Source organism: Polychytrium aggregatum (assembly GCF_025602895.1).
Source record: "Polychytrium aggregatum strain JEL109 chromosome Unknown BJ171scaffold_43, whole genome shotgun sequence".
Taxonomy (NCBI): domain Eukaryota; kingdom Fungi; phylum Chytridiomycota; class Chytridiomycetes; order Polychytriales; genus Polychytrium; species Polychytrium aggregatum.
Window position 1 is genome coordinate 12,501 of NW_026516245.1, and position 17,297 is coordinate 29,797.

At 56.4% G+C, this 17,297-nt stretch overlaps 7 protein-coding genes across 7 annotated transcripts in view; 3 read left to right on the forward strand and 4 right to left on the reverse strand.

The window, feature by feature from the left end:
• BJ171DRAFT_477789 (uncharacterized protein) overlaps positions 1-1,879 on the reverse strand; it is a gene marked incomplete at both ends in the record, with an annotated part of 2,446 nt that extends 567 nt beyond the window's left edge. Inside the window, 6 exons of the mRNA XM_053108887.1 lie at positions 1-585; positions 630-724; positions 927-1,108; positions 1,190-1,222; positions 1,312-1,505; positions 1,629-1,879. The exon at positions 1-585 is cut by the window's left edge and continues 137 nt beyond it. Of these exons, the coding sequence (XP_052963081.1) occupies positions 1-585; positions 630-724; positions 927-1,108; positions 1,190-1,222; positions 1,312-1,505; positions 1,629-1,879 (1,340 nt within the window). The remainder of the gene's footprint in view (positions 586-629; positions 725-926; positions 1,109-1,189; positions 1,223-1,311; positions 1,506-1,628) is intronic.
• Positions 1,880-2,682: 803 nt separating this feature from the next.
• On the forward strand, positions 2,683-4,243 carry BJ171DRAFT_519506 (ASF1 like histone chaperone-domain-containing protein). Its single transcript, XM_053112351.1, has 5 exons — positions 2,683-2,803; positions 2,925-3,003; positions 3,143-3,258; positions 3,423-3,632; positions 3,799-4,243. Exons 1-5 carry the CDS (start codon positions 2,774-2,776, stop codon positions 4,171-4,173), a joined length of 810 nt encoding a protein of 269 aa, XP_052963082.1. The 5' UTR covers positions 2,683-2,773; the 3' UTR covers positions 4,174-4,243.
• A 12-nt stretch (positions 4,244-4,255) lies between these two features.
• Positions 4,256-7,795, forward strand: BJ171DRAFT_519509 (uncharacterized protein). The gene is made up of 15 exons (XM_053112352.1): positions 4,256-4,674; positions 4,802-4,853; positions 4,942-4,997; positions 5,194-5,307; positions 5,444-5,475; positions 5,592-5,708; positions 5,795-5,946; positions 6,044-6,080; positions 6,199-6,311; positions 6,389-6,488; positions 6,590-6,697; positions 6,880-6,935; positions 7,051-7,099; positions 7,230-7,445; positions 7,694-7,795. Exons 1-15 carry the CDS (start codon positions 4,629-4,631, stop codon positions 7,736-7,738), a joined length of 1,293 nt encoding a protein of 430 aa, XP_052963083.1. The 5' UTR covers positions 4,256-4,628; the 3' UTR covers positions 7,739-7,795.
• On the reverse strand, positions 7,796-9,379 carry BJ171DRAFT_602068 (ASF1 like histone chaperone-domain-containing protein). The gene is made up of 5 exons (XM_053115136.1): positions 9,216-9,379; positions 8,984-9,062; positions 8,743-8,858; positions 8,424-8,633; positions 7,796-8,319 (listed from the first exon to the last, which is right to left on the reverse strand). The coding sequence occupies exons 1-5, from the start codon at positions 9,243-9,245 to the stop codon at positions 7,978-7,980; spliced, it is 777 nt and encodes a 258-aa protein (XP_052963084.1). The 5' UTR covers positions 9,246-9,379; the 3' UTR covers positions 7,796-7,977.
• A 32-nt stretch (positions 9,380-9,411) lies between these two features.
• Positions 9,412-11,901, reverse strand: BJ171DRAFT_570665 (uncharacterized protein). The gene is made up of 6 exons (XM_053113648.1): positions 11,786-11,901; positions 11,603-11,675; positions 11,066-11,479; positions 10,802-10,855; positions 10,422-10,587; positions 9,412-10,236 (listed from the first exon to the last, which is right to left on the reverse strand). Exons 1-6 carry the CDS (start codon positions 11,845-11,847, stop codon positions 9,737-9,739), a joined length of 1,269 nt encoding a protein of 422 aa, XP_052963085.1. The 5' UTR covers positions 11,848-11,901; the 3' UTR covers positions 9,412-9,736.
• A 152-nt stretch (positions 11,902-12,053) lies between these two features.
• BJ171DRAFT_519514 (guanine-N-7 methyltransferase) lies at positions 12,054-13,816 on the reverse strand. The gene is made up of 5 exons (XM_053112353.1): positions 13,704-13,816; positions 13,272-13,561; positions 13,026-13,049; positions 12,616-12,821; positions 12,054-12,520 (listed from the first exon to the last, which is right to left on the reverse strand). The coding sequence occupies exons 2-5, from the start codon at positions 13,384-13,386 to the stop codon at positions 12,128-12,130; spliced, it is 738 nt and encodes a 245-aa protein (XP_052963086.1). The 5' UTR covers positions 13,387-13,561; positions 13,704-13,816; the 3' UTR covers positions 12,054-12,127.
• A 127-nt stretch (positions 13,817-13,943) lies between these two features.
• On the forward strand, positions 13,944-17,273 carry BJ171DRAFT_562692 (P-loop containing nucleoside triphosphate hydrolase protein). Its single transcript, XM_053113278.1, has 3 exons — positions 13,944-14,378; positions 14,489-16,491; positions 16,747-17,273. Exons 1-3 carry the CDS (start codon positions 14,045-14,047, stop codon positions 17,113-17,115), a joined length of 2,706 nt encoding a protein of 901 aa, XP_052963087.1. The 5' UTR covers positions 13,944-14,044; the 3' UTR covers positions 17,116-17,273.
• Positions 17,274-17,297: the final 24 nt, after the last annotated feature.

The window sequence follows — 17,297 nt, forward strand, 5'->3', positions numbered from 1 at the left end:
AGGGATACAATCTCGGACACGGACCGCTTCTTCACCGGCGTTACTGCTGCCGGAATGGCGATCGAACTGTCTTTGATCTTCCAATTCCCATCAGGCATGAGTTCGACTTGATCGTAATCTGCCTGCGATGCCCCGGCCGCTTTCTGGAGTCTATTGGCCTCCTCGACAAACTCCATAAAGTAATCATCCACAGCCAGGAGCGTCCAGAATGCGTATTTGTCGCAAATCGGGCACTTCCAGGTGCTGATGTTTTCGTTGAGCCTCAAAAACGACTCGCAGTCGAAACACTGGATATGCTTGCACTCGGATGAGCGAACAGCAACCTGAATCGGGACCCTCGAAACAGGATCACGAAGTGACAGGATTTCGGATGAAGATGCCACCTCGTCCTCATCATCCGCCTGTGCCTTTCGACTGTGCAAAACGGATTGCTTGGATATATGTGGTCGCTTCTGGACGATTTCAATCAAATTGTCGATCGGCTCCTTCTGGACCAAATCGATGGTCATAAGGTATTTCTGGAACGAGATTGGTTCGAGGCACAGCCGGCAGAGGAACGAGTCAGCCCCGTACTTCTGGCCAGGGCTGCCCATACAGGATGCGTGCTTACCGATGGTGAGCTTGTGTACGTCAAATCGATATAGTTCTTCTTGTTCGACTGCAGAAACGGTGTCAAGTCGGCGCCCTGCGCAGTATCAGGCTTTCCTTTCAGACCTTCCAATTTCTAAACATTCATTGGCCTCGTTGGATTAGGTCAGGAGCATTGTGCATCAGATTCCCACTCAACAGGGATCGTTGCAATGACAGAGCGATAGTAATATCATGTCCTGTCTTGTGCCGAATCGCCCCCCCCCGAACTCCACCAATCGATCGCGATCATCTATAGTTCTATTGCAGTTGTCCGGTAGTTGGATGCGACTACCCACACTTGATAGGATCCAGTCTTTGCCATTGATTTGGATCTTGGGTCCTCTTGGATACCGAATCTTGTGAACGCTCGATGACTTTAGCTTCTCATGGGACTCGAACAGCCCGACATAGAGACGAACACGAAGGTTGGAATTCGGCGCAAATACTCGCGTTTGGTCGTCCCGAAGAATTTCAAACTCTTGACGAAGGCATTGAGTTTTACCAGCTATCGAGTAATCGGGTCAGCTAAGGAAAAGGGCTCGTCTACCGGACGACAAACCTTCGCAGTAGGGGTTGTGCTCCACCGTAACTCCTGCAGCCATGCCCGAAGGTTGACTTCATGCTTGCCCCAGGGCTCGGAACAATGCCGAAGCTTCTATCGAGGAACTTATCAACTCATACCATCAAATATTCGCAGCGGCACCAGCTGCTTGACCTTTGAGTAGTATGGCGCAATGTTGAACTCAGGAGTGAAGTCAGGAGGCAGCTCCCAGGCTGCCCCTGGTCTGGAGGGCCCTTGCGATGTTGCAGCATTGGTGTTGAAGGACTGATGTGGTACCACCGAAGTGCTCGAGGTGGTTGCAGGAGCCTGCGTTCTGGATTGGGGTGTGTCGGAGTGAGTTTGCCGTTCTGGACATCATGCCGTGCGCTGGATAATCGCCGCTGGAGCCAGTATCTGTATCCAAGAGAGGTGCAAGGAAACGTCCTGGCGAACCGACCTCTCCACCCATTGTCCCCGTCGTCCGCTGCCCTCGTGAATGGCCTGGATAACAGCCCGGAGCGTTGGGTAGGATCCAATTCGATACAGGTTATCGATCAAAATCTCCAAGTTCCGGCGCAGTTGATCCTTGTTTCCAGTCTTTCGTCCACCACCATCGTTGAGTGCCTTCTTGAGATCTGCTAGCTTCAGATTCACAATGTCATTCTTGGCTCTCTGTGGTGGGTGGACTGGTGGGTCAGGCTGTGGCATCTGCGTAAACCAAAGGCAAGGTGTTGCTACACGGCAGCATCACAAATTAGAAGGGAGCATAGGATGCTCGAACCTCGCACATACAATGAGTTCGTCGGCTGTGACCTCGCTCATGGATCCGGATACCCTCTCTTGTAAAAGTGGGAGACTGCAGGACACAAGGCGGCGTGGGGCACCGATGTTCGTCAAACAGGTTGCAGGCAATACTGGGTGCTTGGCTTGGGCCGGAGACTTCAGACGGAGTGCGCTTCCAAGCTGCTGCGGATCTGATGAACGGATGTTGCTTGGTCAGTCGGAGAGGAGAGTGTGCCGGTGGCTCCCTCGATAGCATCGATGCACACAAGGCCGCTATCCCTGAAGCGAGCAGCATCCTAACATCAGCTGGGCGAGGAGCCGGCCAGCCTTGGCCTCTCCGGCTGCATCCCAGCCGCCTCCTGCTTTGCCCCGATGCCTGGCTGCCTGCCACAATCCGGACAGAAGCACAAAAGCAGGTGCCGCGAGTCAATATCAGCAAGCGTCGGGGGTGCCGCCTTTCTTTCCTGACGCCTACATCGTGCAGCTCGCCGGGATCGCTCGGATGCTTGCAGGCGCTTCGGTTGCCCTCGATGGTCCGGCTGGCTTGCCGGCCCCAAACAGCTTCAGATCAGCGTCAAGAGCGGCGGAAGGAGGCGGCTTCCAGACCGATTTCGCTGGCCGGCCCGCTGGTTCGAGCGATCCGGCTCGAGCCGCACACTCGATCCACGCACCGGCTCGAGCCAGGCCCGCTCATCTTTCCTTTTTCGGCAATCCTGCAGCCAGCGACCGGTGACGGGGTGCTCTGTTCAGGCTGCTCTCTGAGCCGCATCGCTGCGCTTCCGTCGATTCTGCCTCGCATCTCACATCTCACATCTCGCCATGTCGCTTGTCGTTCTCTCGGATGTCCAGGTTAGGCATGCATGCCTCGACGCCACGAGGAAGTGCTTGTGCCGGAGAGGCCGTCTATCCTGTGGACTGTGCATGTGTTGATCCGATCGGGAGTTTGCCCATAACGCCAACTGTATTCCAGGTGCTCGAGCCTGTAGCTCCATTTCTGTCGCCGTTTCAATTCAAAATCAGCATTGACCTCGTCGAAGAACTGGAACAAGGTGGATACACTTGACGATGGGGTGTGCTTCGTGGCTGGGCGCCTGGCAGGGCTCGCATTCCTCACCATATCCCGAGATCTCGGATCGACTCGGTGTCCTGCCCCATCGACCGGCCCACTTCTGACATTGCTCTTTGCAGATGTGGAATTCAAGCTGGTTTACATCGTTTCTGCCGACCAGCCCAACCTTGATCAAGAGCTGGAGTCGATCGAAGTCGGTCCCATCCCAGTTGGCACGAGCAGCTTCGTGTTTGAGGTAGGCTCAGGATCAATCTCACCCGAGAGTCGTGAGGACTGAATGCCGACCCTGAGGCTGGACTCGAGCGGTGCCAACGTCCCCCAGGTGCTCGCAAGGAGTGCCACATCATGGTGGTGTCAAGCCCGAGCATGGAACGGGCTGACGGACTGCTCTACTCATAGGCACCGGCTCCCAGTACTGAGCTGATACCCCCAGAAGACGCTCTCGGCGTGACCGTGATCTTGCTTTCGTGCTCGTATCGCGGCCAAGAGTTTGTTTCTGTCGGCTATTACGTCAACAACGAATACACCGACGAGCAACTGAAGGAGAGTCCTCCGAGTCGACCCAACTATGAAAAGCTGCAAAGGACGATCCTCTTTGACAAGCCAAAGGTATTTGGAACCATACGTTCGTTGCAATGACGAAACCAGTCATATTGCTATCGACTACCCTGAGGAGCTGCATTGATGGCGATCCTGTCGTGCATCCCTCATCTCCGCCTTCGTCGATTGCTAGCGGCACGGTGACTCATGTCCTGCTGCGGCTCTATGTGTTTAGGTGACCAAGAAACAAATCGCATGGGCGCCGAATGCAGCGAACCTCTTTTCTGAGTTTGACGCTGAAAACGAGCGATGCAATCAGGATCTCAACGAGTCCGAGGAGGAGATGGCGTGGGACCCATATCTGAAGGACCGCTCGGGCCAGCCGTCGGCACAAGCGAGCTCCGCAGCTGCTTCAGATGTCGCCAACGCAGAGCGGGACCAAGACATGGGCGACGATGACGACGACGACGACGGCGATGACGACGACGGCGGCGATGATGATGAGTCCGATGGCGACGACGGGGACGACGCCAACCCGGACATGGAGGAGGATCTGGGCGACGAGGACGACGACGGGGGTGACGAGGAAGACGAGGCTGCTGCGCTTTGACGTGCGCAGCCGTGTTATCAGCCTGCCGATCGGCCTGCCCAAATGAAACGATACAGAGGATATACGCTAATGCCTTGCGGGTTGAATGGCGCCGATCGTCGCTTGGCTGCTGTGGAGGACTCGTTGACGGAAGACCATGGGCCGATATCGCGCGGCGCTGGTGGTGGGGCCAGTTCGGCAGCCGTTTCGCTTGTGGCTTGTGACCCCGTCGATTCCGTCGCTCTGGCCCTGGCGCCCCTCTCATCCGCCGAGCTCGTGCCTGCTGGTGATCCGGCACCTGCCAGCCCTTCTCAATCTTCCCCGGCTCCTGCCGATCGAGCCTCGTTTTCCCAGCGGCATCCTTCGCCTGTCTCTGCTCCCGGCCATCGCCCAGGCATCAGCCCATCTGGCGTCGCCCTGTTCCTCCACCACAATTCACCAGCACTCTCCCCATCGACGAGCCTCGTCTCGCTGAAATGGCCCCATCCAAGAAAACCTTCCAGATCGGCATCATCGGATGCGGTACGAGTGCAATCCCAAAGCAGCGCTGGCTATTGTCGGGGCCTCGAGGCGCCTTATTCTGCGTTCGGATCGCTCACAACTGACGATTCTGCGGTTCTGTTTTCCCGCTTCGCGGCATTCGCTGAAGGCGACATGGGCAAGTTCTACGCTCGGCAGTTTGTCAAGGCTGGCTGGAAAAAGTACGTCACTCTCGATCGCTTGGGAACACCTACTTCCAATTGCCAGACACCTGCTCGATAACTCACAGCCCTCCTGATCTGTCCTCAGAGTCAATGTCTGCGATATTCCATCCAAATATGATGCCCTCAAGGCCGAGCTTGATGGTGGGTGCTCGGCGCCCACACCGACAACTGCTTTCCGCTCGACCCCGGCGACTGCCTAGGTCGCAAATGACGCAACAGGCTCAAGCCCGAACGGCGCCATGATCCTTGCTCTGTCGCTGCATATCTGTAGATGGAGCACCCAGTTCCATTGACTCACCGTGTGGCACGATTCGCCGTGCATTTTTGCTGTCGATAGGAACTGGAGTCAACGTCTGTCCAGATGGATTCTCTGTCTCCCGCCAGAGCGACTTTATCCTCTACAGCGTCGAAGCAGCCCTCATCGATAAAGTCGTTTCGCTCTATGGACCTGGTACGGTCCCGGCTCGTGATAACCCTTGACTGCTCAGACGGCGCATCTGATTTGACAGCGTGCGCTTGCGATCATAGTTTCGGGCCTCGGCCAAGTTCACGGCCCTCATGCTGACAATGACATGCCGTCTTTATAGCGACGAAATTAGGAGCCATCGTTGGTGGTCAGGTACAGCCGATCGATTCCGCATGGCATATCATGAGGCTGATCATCGCCCCATCGCCCCACCGTCTGCTCAGCGTGCTCCGTGCTTACCAACATCCGTCACCTGGTCCCCCCCCCAGACCTCCGTCAAACAGCCTGAAATCGCAGCGTTTGAAAAGTATCTTCCCTCGGACGTGCATATTGTCAGCTGCCATTCGCTTCATGGACCCGGAGTCAATCCCAAGGGACTTCCCCTGGTAATTGCATGACCGCATCCTCACAATCCAGCGCCCTCGGAGCACTCGTTCTCCCACTCAACATCGATCCGTTTGACCAACTTTAGGTCATGATCCAGCACCGTTGTCCCGACGAAAAGTTTGCGCAGGTCGTCAGCGTCATGAAGTGCTTCGAGTCGAGCATGGTGTTTCTGACTGCAGAAGAGCACGACAGGATCACGGCCGATACCCAAGCCATCACCCATCTGGCGTTTTTGAGGTTGGTATTTCGTTGTCGGTCTCAGCATCGGTCTCAGCATCGGCATCGGCATCGGCATCGGCGCAGCGAAGCTGACAAAAACTATCCCTGCCCGCAGCATGGGCAGTGCCTGGAAGGAGCAATTACAGTTCCCGGTATGTTAGCCGCACTTGGAGGATCCGGCATGAGTGGACGGGGAGGCTGCCAAACAACAGTGTTGGTGTGAATGTGCTTTCCTCAGTATGAGCCGACTCGGCAACCTCTATCATGCAGTGGGAAAATCCTCAGTACATCGGTGGCATCGAGAACGTCAAGATCCTCATGTCGCTCCGCATCTATGCCAACAAGTGGCACGTCTACGCCGGCTTGGCCATCATGAACCCAAGGTGATCCGAGGCCAGCCCAGCGCACTGATTGTCATTTCCGACCAGACTAACTTTGGTCTTGTTTCTGTCTCGGCCAGTGCGCAGCTTCAGGTGCGCCAGTATGCCAGAAGCGTTTCCGAGCTGTTCAAGCTGATGATCCAGGAGCGCGAAGACGAGTTCCGCCAACGCCTCAAGCAGGTTCGTTTTGATCCGAGCAATGTCAGCCCACGACCAATGCCCCACGACCAATGCCCCATAGCTGCGAAATGGCTGACTGCTGGATGCACCTATGTTTCCAGGCAGCCGATTATGTCTTTGGAACCGAGCAGCGCCAGCCGATTCTCCTCTCGGATGCCCTGCTTGACAAGTTTTCGCTGTCGAGCATCCCGAAAGACCAGCGCAAAGCGGTACGGATCCTGTCGTATCTGTGTCACAGATCTCGGACTCTGCCAGTACCACTGGCATCGCCAAGCACCCTGTGCCATTGCCCACAATGCCATCCTTCGATTGATTTGCCTAACTCGGAGCGGCAGTGGCGCGCTTCCTGTGGCCGTGGCATTCATCTAATTGCATTCATCTATGGGACTAGAACTCTCATCTGTCCCTGTTGTCGATGGTGGATTGCTGGTACCATCTGGGAATCAAGTAAGTCCAGCTCCACCCCCTCCATGTCCACTCCAGCTTCTTGGGGGCACATCAAAAGTAACCCTCGAGTCAATTGTGTGCTAATCATCCCGACCTCATCCAAACTACGCCCCAGACCATATGAACACCTGATTTGTCAAACTCCTCCATTCCGACTTTTGCTGGTACAGCTGTCGCCCCTTAATACTGCGCCGCTCGCTGCTACTCTGCCACCCCTGATGGACCTCCGTCGCGACCAGTTTGCCGGTCAGATGGGAAGTTGCTTTGGTTCCTGACTGCGTTTTAATCACACAGGGAATCACAGAGTATCTCTTTCGGAATGTCGACTTCCTGGACTCGGCCCTCACAGCCGCCATCCATGACAAGGATATTCGCGCGGACGACATGGAGTTTTGCTCTGCCGCTGCGCGCTGGGCCGAGTGCATCGAGCATTCGAGCATGGACTCGTACCGAATTCGGTTTGAGCAGACCTCGGACTTTTTCAAGGAGCGTCTCAAGACTGCGGCTCAGGTACGAACCATGTTTAGCGCTGCCTTCAGCCTGCAATGCTGGGCCGATATCCAAACGCCCACCTCGCGAGGACGGCCGAATCATATATGAGCACAGCAACTTGCGTACTTATATCCGGCCAGAGCCAGGAATTCCTCCCAGCTGATGATGTGTCCGTCCGGAGAACTACACGCCACGAAAGTTGGGCGCCATAGGCATCCGTTGTCTGTCTCCTCACGCTATCCTTCTGTCGACACCGTCCTCTACAGAGATCGTCGGCCTTGATAGAGTCGATCAGCCAAAAGACCGTCTGAACTCTTTTGTTTCATTGGCTCCATTGCCCCTACCATTCTGCTCATCTGCGCCGCGGTATTCGAATAAAATTTCCTCCGTCCGGTTATATTGACTGACCGTCCCTGAACATGCACGAAGCTGTCAATGATTCGGCCTGATCGGCGAATGTCTCGGAGTTTCCTCGATCCCCAGCGGTCGCAGCATGCGCCACCGTCCCTGCCCTCCCTTGTCGATCAAGATTCGATCGGCCTCATTCGCCTCACTCCTCCATCATATCAACCTCGGCATCAAAGCTGTCGCCTGGCGCTCCCTCATCTCCTTCCTCCTCTTCGTCCTCGTCGTCCTCGTCACTCTCATCGTCAAGATCCTCTTCGTCCTGTTCAATCTCGTTCGCGTCTTCGTCGTCGTCCTCGTCATCGCAAGAACGCTCGTCTTCGAGTCCGCCCCCAAGCCCGGCGGCGTTGGCGTGACCAACAAAGCCGCCAAAGTTGGCCTCGGGCATCAAGTCCACGCCTTGATTGACACGGGCATCTTCCAGCTCAAACTGCTGCATCTGTGAGTCGGCTTCGGTCGGGTGCCATTGGATCTGGCGCCGGGTGACCTGAGGCAGGAAGCAGTGGCGGGGCTGTTAGTCCAGATCATCGGCGCTGGCGTGCTCGGCATGGCACTGGGAGAAATGGGATCAGGCACTTCGGTTGAACAGACCTTTGGCTTGTCGACCAGGATCCGTCTCTGGATTCGGGTATATTCGGGGACGGCAGGTGGGTTGAGCGCAAGTTGCTCATCGTCATAGCCGTTGCTGATGTAGTAGCCGATCGAAGCAAACTCCTGGCCCTGGTAGGCGCACGCCAGGAGCAGCACGGCAACATCGAGGACTTCTTCGTTCGGGATCAAACCCGGATTGGGCGGCGGCGCCTGCAAATCCAGGCAGGGAACATGAGGCAGACAAGGTTTCAGCCACCAGAATGCACCCGTGCTCTCTTGGGATAGCCGTCCCCCGTGTATCCCGATCCTCTTGCCGTACCGTCAAGACGAACTTGCTGGTTCCCATAGGAACAGGGCCAACCGAAATCGACTCCAGCTCTTGATCGTATTGCTTGGCATACGCCGAGCTGATATAGTAGAGGGTAAAGTCGATGTCTGCATCGCCAAAGGGGCAAGCGGCGGCAGCCCAGGACGATGAAAGCATCCCATTAGCTTCCCAGCAACCTCCCGGGCGCTCGTGTGGTTCACCTCTCCAACAACTGTGCGTCTGGCTGGCTTACCGTGAGGAAGTGGCTCGACCACATCGATGGTGATCTCAAACTGGAACGGGGTCAGGAAGGACGCATGATCGCTGGACAGCTGCAAGCCCAGCGCATCATTCACAGAAGGGAAGAAGGTTATCATTCCTGGCGTGCGCTCCTTCAAACCAATCCCTTCGCAGGCCATCACCCCTTGCGCGAGGGCGTTGCGCCGTCTCCATCGACTCGGACAGAGAGAGCTCCCGGTTCCTACCGAGATGTTGGTGACCATAACGAGAGCCATGTTTGCGTTATCGGAGCACAGATCGCGTTGGCAACAGTGAGATGCGTGATCGATGTCAGCAAGACGCAGCAGAGGCGGCAAAGGTGGCAGGTGGCAGATTCTGCGAGGGCGAGGCGCTGGATGGGGTTCTGGCGAGGGCAACAGGATTGTGTCTGGGTGAGGAAGCCCTGGCTTGCCCTCAGTTCAATCTCCGATTGGAAATGCTGCCATATTTGGACATATGGGTGTTCGCCATGTTCGAGTCGCCGGAGGATCGGCAATCGAATCGAGGAACATACCGAGGGCAGGATCGAAAAGAGGACCGAGGAGCGAATGGCGGAGCATAAAGGCGGTGTCATTGAAATATCAATCGAAGCGGATCGTATTATTGTGTATGTTTCTGGCACCTGGTTCCCACGCACAAATCCAGGTGAACCAGAACGGCTTCTCATGCCCTGTTGCATCATGTGATAGCGCAGCCGCAAATATACCCAGACACCAAGCAGCCCTCGTCAATCGTCGTCACGGCCATCTCCATCGTCGTAGTTGTCATCATCATCATCGTCGTCGTCACTTTGGTCATAGTCTTCATCGCTGTCCTCATCTTGGTCGGATCCATCAGCGTCGTCGTCGTCGTCGTTGTCGTCGCTGCCCTCATCCTCGTCCTCGTCCCTGTCGTCACCGTCATCTTGCTCTACTTTCTTGATCTTCCGGAGGCGACCAGATTGGGAGACCTTGCTTTGGTTGCCATCGGTTCCAGAGTTTTCGGTCTCATTGTGATGCTCGTGATCTTTGTCATCACGATCTTCATTCTTACTCTTCTTGACCACGCGCTTACGATCTCGTTCAGAGCCGGTGGCCCTCTCCTCATCGTCATCGCTATCTTCGTCGGCCACGTGCCTTGGTTTCTTTTCCAGCCTTGACCCGCCTGCTTGCGCCGCCGTAGACTCGATGGGTTGTCTTCGAGCTCTGGTGCGTGTTCCCGACTCAATAATGTTGGAGAGATCGAGGCCTGGAAGAGCCAACGCATTTGATCGCCCGCAAACCCCTCGTTAGGACCCATTTTGATTTCCTCACTCGCTCAGAGGCCCTTAGCGTTGGTATTTGAGCCTCCCTTGTGCCGACAATAGCGACCATATCGCCGGAAGGGCACCATGACTCACTGCACCATGCCTCACTGCACCATGTCGAACTCACTCTCTTGCTCCTTCTGCCATTCGATTTTCTTCTTGATCTTCTCGCATTGGCTCAACGTCGGTCGCCCTTCGATTCCAAGCTCCTTGAGAATCTCCTTCAGTCGTCTTATTCGCTCTGCGCCATTCATTCCTGCGTATTCCCGGGCCCAGAATTTTTTCACGCCGCACTGTGAGGACAGGGCGAACATATTATTCAGTTGACCATTTGTTACTGGCTGGACGGCGTGCACTTCGCAGGAGTGCTTCCACAGGCACAACACCCCTCCACATCCTTATAGTTGGGCGACGAGCGTTGCCATGGTTGTCTGTGTCTATCAGAGGGCTTGGCCACGATCGCGACTGGGCTCCACCAAAATACCAGCGCCCAGATATCCTCCTCACCTTTCCAACGTAATTTTGGAGGTTTCGGATCGTGGCGGCCTGCTGTTCAGAGATCTGTCGACCGACGAATGGAAAAAGTTGGGTCTGAGTGCGAGCATCTTCGAGTCGATACAACAGCGCTCTCATACTCAAGCAGCCGATCGTGGCCGCCGTGCGCCGCCAATGTCTCGGCTCACAGACGCAATATGCCTGGGATGCCGAGCAAAGCAGAAATATTGGGTATTCCACGCAAACGATCGATCACCGTTGAGCGGGCGCACTCACTTCTGTGGACGCTTCGCCCGCCTTTGACTTTCTTTGACGCTTTTTTTTCTCTGCGGCCTCGGAGCCTGGGGCCTCTCGTCTCTTTCGTGTGTCGGCCTTTCCCTGGGAACTGTCGTCATCGCTTTCCTCCATACCGTAGCCATCGGAGGCACTCTCATCCTGCCCCGAGTTCTCCCTGCTTTCTTGTTGCTGCTTGTCGTCGCTGGGGCGGGCCACCTTGGCGTTCTTTTGGATTATCGCCTTTGTTTCTGGAGTGCCATTCTTGGCTCGATGTTGCTTGGGATCCGCTTCATCTGGCTCAGGCTCAGTCTCGGCCGAACGGGCAACATCTCTATCGGCGCTAGAATCTTCTTGGTCGCTCGCATCTTCCATGCACTGAGCGACCCATGCCTTGATATCCGCTTTGAGTCTCGGCTTGCATATTGGGGTCGGAGCACATGCAACTGCGTCAGAATCATCAGGTGCCCAAGTCCCAGGGCCTTTGGGGTTGATTCTGTGCTATCAATCGCATCATTCTGACATCATCCGCCAACATACCTCGTCGAGGTGGTTCTCGTCAAGGCCAAGCTTTTGCTCCGCCTGCCGCTTGATCATGCGGATCGTCAATGAGCTGAGTAGAGGCATGGGCGTTTGGCGGGTGGAGTTGGATGTACAGCACTGTGAGCGATCCTGGCTGCCACAGACCTGTGGATGTCTGCATGATGGCCTCGACGCAGTTACCTGGGATCCCCGGTGCGAATGATCGACCGGATCGCGGCTCTCAGGGCGCTATTGTCGACCATTGCGGAGATGGTTGGTAAATCGTCGTTGAAGCTCCACGGGCCAGATCGCCGCCAAGATCGCCGCGGACACGATCCGCTTGGCCCTGCGGTGCCCCCACGAAGCATGCGCAGTCCCGTTTGATCACCATTCCATCCCAACACGGCCCGGCTCCAACATGGTCCGGTTCGTTGCTCCGCGCAACGTCGCTGCATGCCCCAAGGCGAGGGACTGGTGAAGAAGCCTATATTGATTTCAAACCACCGCAGACTGTATCAAGTCCACGCTCTCGAGACCGGCCCTCTATTCGTCGCCCTCGTCCTCGTCTTCCGCAAAGAGGGGCTGGAAGCCCTTCCATTCCCGGCTCGGATCATCGGGAATGCGCCTCCATACCGCAAGGAACTTGTCGCCTTTGTTGCGGGTGACTTTCTTGCCCTCCTCAGTGTCCTCCCGAACACATGGGATGCAGGGATCGTCCTTGAGCTCCTCATCCGTCATGCGCGCAAACAGTGGGTGGTTGTCGATGTGCTTGACCATCCATTCGTGAAGCGCCTTGACATCGGTGATGGTATAGAGAATGCCTCCCGGGCGCAAGACGTATGCGTATTCTCCAAGAAGCTGGGGCGTGACAATCCGGTGCTTGTTCTTTCGCTTTTTGAAGTGCGGATCGGGAAACAGGAAGAAGATCTTGGAGAGCTATCGTGGGCACACAGTAGTGTCAGCAGATGGCCCTTGATCGCACAGTCGCATACACTGCAAGCCGTACAGACGGCTGCCGCTTCGTTGCGCACCTGGCCTTTCTTGAAAAAGTTGGGCATGAATTTCATAGCGTTCATCCGCATGACTGACACGTTCTGGTACGAGTGCGGCTCGTCACGGCTCTTGTCGCTGTTCTGGACCCGAAGGGCCTCAATGCGGCGATGAACGTACTCTTCGACCTTGTCGCGAATCTCCATTCCCAAAATCAACGACGTTGGAAACAGCGGCGACAGCGCCACTGAGCGGGACAAATGCGTCAGCATCGGTGAACCCTGGCGCTCACAATGCTAATGATGCCTCGCGACCAGTCCATGTGGGCTGATCGAATCGGTTGATCGAATCGGTTGATTGAACTGCCTGGGCGATCGGCTTGCCGCAGAGTACCAGCCATGATCTCACGAGCGAATACGATCGGCCTTGTCCACCAGCGACGCACACATACCACTGAGACCGCCATATCCGCATCCTATCAAGATGCCGAGCTATCGTTAGTCCTTTCGCCACGATCTCGACCATTCCCTTGTTCCGCGATGCTGATTTCACCCTCATCGTGGACCGTCGGTCATAATCTGGTACGCATGTCATTTGCGCAAGGATCATCGATGGCGACGTGCTTGGTCGTCCATCGATTGCCCATATGCCAGGGACCGATTCGAAACGCCCACACCAGTTTGATCCGGATACGCACCAATGTCAGCAAACTCGACGGACTGGAGGTTTTCGGGGTCGTTGAAGAAAGCCGGATAGTGCTTTGACCAGTCGTAGTCGGCGGGCAAGACGGGGCTGTGTGTGGGCGGGGCCATGAGCCTTCCATCGCGGATTTGCCTCACTCCCGGTCGTGTGGGCCATGTGCGCCATAGCCTGCCAGCGGACGACCCGCCCAGTGCGGCGATCCATCCAGTGCCTCGGCCCGACTGATCGGCTGCAGCTCAAACTCACTATGCCAGCTCATGGTCAGAGAAAGGGTTGGCATGTGCCCTGTCGGTCGCAGGAGTTCAGAAGAATGTCAGGGCTGGGTGTGCTGCTCGTGTGGCTCTCCATCGATCGTTCGGCAGGCTCGCGGAGATCGGGATAGCTCCAGGCTCGAGCCAAGCCAGCTCCTCGGAGCAGTCGCACGTACCTCTGGCGGAAGTACTTTTTCTGTGGGAGCTTGGCGACTTGCTCTTCCTCCATGGCGGCGACTTGCTCTTCCTCCATGACGGCGATTGTGCGATCGGCGACAGAGGCCTCGCCAGCGACCACCGCCGATCTCGCGAAAAAACAACCCACACAGCCCAAAGCAGCCATATGAAGTGCTGCGCACACCCGTTTTCTTTTTGGCGGTTGTCGAGGCCACATATCAACGTCGATCCCGCCTGGGCGACGATTCTGTCGTTGTCTGTCCAGCCGCCCTTCAGCCTGAAGCGAGCTCGAGCAAGCACCCGACTCTGGCAAGGCCTGCATCGACTCGATCCAGCCACGATGGCCGACGACGGCTTGATGATGAACTTTGTGTCCGCCCCGGCTCCGACGGGCTCGGGCGCATCTTCTGCCTCCATCAAGAAGATTGCGGATCAGAAGAAGGGCTCGTGGTCCAAGCGCCGAGCAGCGGCCAAGAAGACCATCCGTCGCATGACCAAGCAGCACCTGGGTGCCACCAATGCCACCTCCAGCGAACACGACTCTGGAATCGCCAGTCGGCCGGACCATCCCGCCGCCCCAGCACCCTCGGCCACTGCCAAGGGCCCTCGCACCAAATCAGCTTCCCAAAGGACATCTGCCCCGCCCTCGAAACCGGCGGCCGCTGGCGAACATGGTCAGTCCTGCGATCCCTCGGCGACTTCTGCCCACACGGTCGTCGAAACCCTCTTGGAGCACCTTCGCGAGGCATGCCACTCATATGTCCCTTCCATCGAATTCCCTCAGACGAGCCGTCGGCCTCAGCCTCAGCCAAGAAGCGCAACGTCGTCTCCTCGCTCTTCACATCCAACCCAGATATCCCAAGTCTCCCGGCTCCCGAACCTGCACCGAAGCGCCAGGCCGATCTGTTTGCCCCCACAAGTGGCTTCCAAGTCAATGCGTCCGCCAAAACCTTTGCAGCGCTGAACTTGAATCCCTTGCTATGTGGGCATGTATTCGCCCGGATGGACGTCAAGGTCCCAACCGCCATCCAACGCGCTGCCCTGCCTGTTCTGATGGACTCGAATGAGCACGACGTTGTTGTTCAAGCGCAAACGGGCTCTGGCAAGACCCTGACGTATCTCTTGCCGCTGATCCACCGCATGATCAAGGCCGAGCAGGAAGAGGCCTCTGGCGCCCGTCTGAATCGCCAGATTGGATGCCTCGCCATGGTCCTCGCTCCAACACGTGAACTGGCCAAGCAGATTTATGGTGTGTTGGATTCGCTGCTCAAGTATTCGGCGTCGACCCTCAGCTATGCTGCTGGCGAGAGTCCCGAGAACGCCGCCGATGCTTCGGCAACACCGAAATCGGCTTTCTATCGCCATTGGATTGTCCCCGGTCTTGTCATCGGCGGTGACAAGAAAAAATCAGAAAAGGCGTGCCTTCGGAAGGGCGTCAACATCCTCATCTCGACCCCCGGGCGACTTCTGGACCACCTCAAGACCACAAAGTCGCTTCAAGTCGGCAATCTTCGCTGGTTCGTCCTTGATGAAGCCGATCGTCTGATGGAACTGGGATTTGAGGACACGCTGAAGGAGATTCTGTCGCTGATCGATCGCCAGCGGCTCGAAGCTGTGAAAAACAAGAAACGCCTCCGCATCGACATATGGCCCTCCAAGCGCCAGGTTGTCCTCTGCTCCGCAACCATCCGCGAGGGTATCAAGAAGCTTGCCGAGCAGAGTCTGGAGAACCCTCTGTTTGTGAGCGAAACCGGGATTGCGACGGCAGCCAAAATCAAGCGTGTTTTCGAAGAAATCGAGTCCGGCACGGTCTCGTTCATGGACGAAGACGGAGAAGACGATCTTCCTGGGACAGCGGCTGCTGCTGCCCGCGAGGCCCAGACCATGGAACCAAAGAAGAAAAAGGCCAAGCCGTCGGTGGATGTCGAGGAAGAAGGAAACGATCTTACTGCCTCGGTCCCCAAACAGCTTCAGCAAAGGTACATCGTCACGCCGGCCAAGCTTCGGCTCGTTGCACTCATTTCCCAGCTGCGCCAATTGGCACAAAGCCAAGACGTTTTCAAGATCATCGTGTTCATTTCGTGCACCGATTCGACCGACTTTCACCACCATATTATCTCAAATGGCCACAAGGCGCCGGCTCGTCACGAAGACGACGATGCGGACGAAAACAGCGACGAGGAAGCCCTCCGCGAGTTTATCGGGCGGAAGAACAAGAGGGGCCCCCGCGGATCGACCCAAGCTCCCGAACCGGATCCAGAGATGGCGCCGCTGGCCCCAGGCACGCTCCAGACCGGCTCGCAGACCCCGCTCGTCCCCGACACGCTCCTCTTCAAGCTCCATGGCAACTTGCCCCAGCCGGCACGCTCGGCAGCATACAAGGGCTTTTGCGATGCAAAGCGAGCCATTCTCTTTTGCACAGATGTTGCTGCCCGTGGCCTGGACTTGCCGGACGTCACAGCGATCGTCCAATACGACCCACCGGCGGATATCAAAGATTACGTTCATCGTATCGGACGCACGGCACGCATTGGCCGGGAGGGAGAAGCGATATTGTTTCTCCTGCCCAGTGAAATCGAGTATCTGGATATCCTCAAGAGCCACGAGCTGCTGCTTACCGAAGTGCGAGTGATTGATTCGCTGAGGTGTCTCCTCACGCTTGGCTCCCTCTTTGACAAGGAATATCCAAAGACAAAGGGCAAGGGAGACGGTGCTCCTGAGCCTTACGAGATTGCTGCCACGGACGTGCAGATGATGATCGAGCGGTTCATACTGGCCAATCGTCAGGTAAGCTCGATGCGGCCTGGGCACAGCACGCTCTTCATCGGCTGCAGATCGGCTCGGCAGTCCCGTGGCTGCACTGCGATTTTGCTCATTGCATCCTGCTCGGCGAAGCATTATGGGGGTTTTCGCTTTTAGAAGTGCAGGCCAATGTGACTGTCGACTCATCCTTCCATCTTTCGTCTGTTTGACATATGCTCGACACTGCTGCCCTCTCACAATGACACCATCACCATCGCCATCATTGTCGTCGTCATCCAGAGTGCCGAGCTTGCTCGTTTGGCGTTTCGTTCGCACGTGCGTGCCTATTGCACGCATGTCTCCTCAGAGCGACACATCTTCCACATCAAAAAGCTGCATTTGGGCCATATTGCCAAATGCTTCGGTCTGCGGGAAACGCCAACGGACCCCATGGGCAACGCTCAAACCAAGAAGAAGGCCGCAGAGGCTCAGCAGGCCAAGAACTTCAAGGACTACAAAGACGGCAAGAAGGTCAAGGGAAGCAAGGCCATCGGCGCAGGTGCCATGAAGCAGAAAGCCTTTGCAGCTGTCCAGAGCAGCGTCAGCGAGTTTGGCGATGGCGACGTCAAAAGCCTCGTCGGCGGGCTCACCAAACGCAAACGGCGATAGTGTAGACGACTTCCCCGGTCGCCTCCCAGGGCATATTCAGCGCACGTTCAGCTCACGCGGTGGACGGCATTATATTTCTGCAAAGGATTTGAGAGAGCGTTTGCTCCGTATGGTAGTGGAAACTCAATACACAGTGATGATGAGACTCCAAGTAGAGTACCCCGCATCATTTTGCAAGTGCT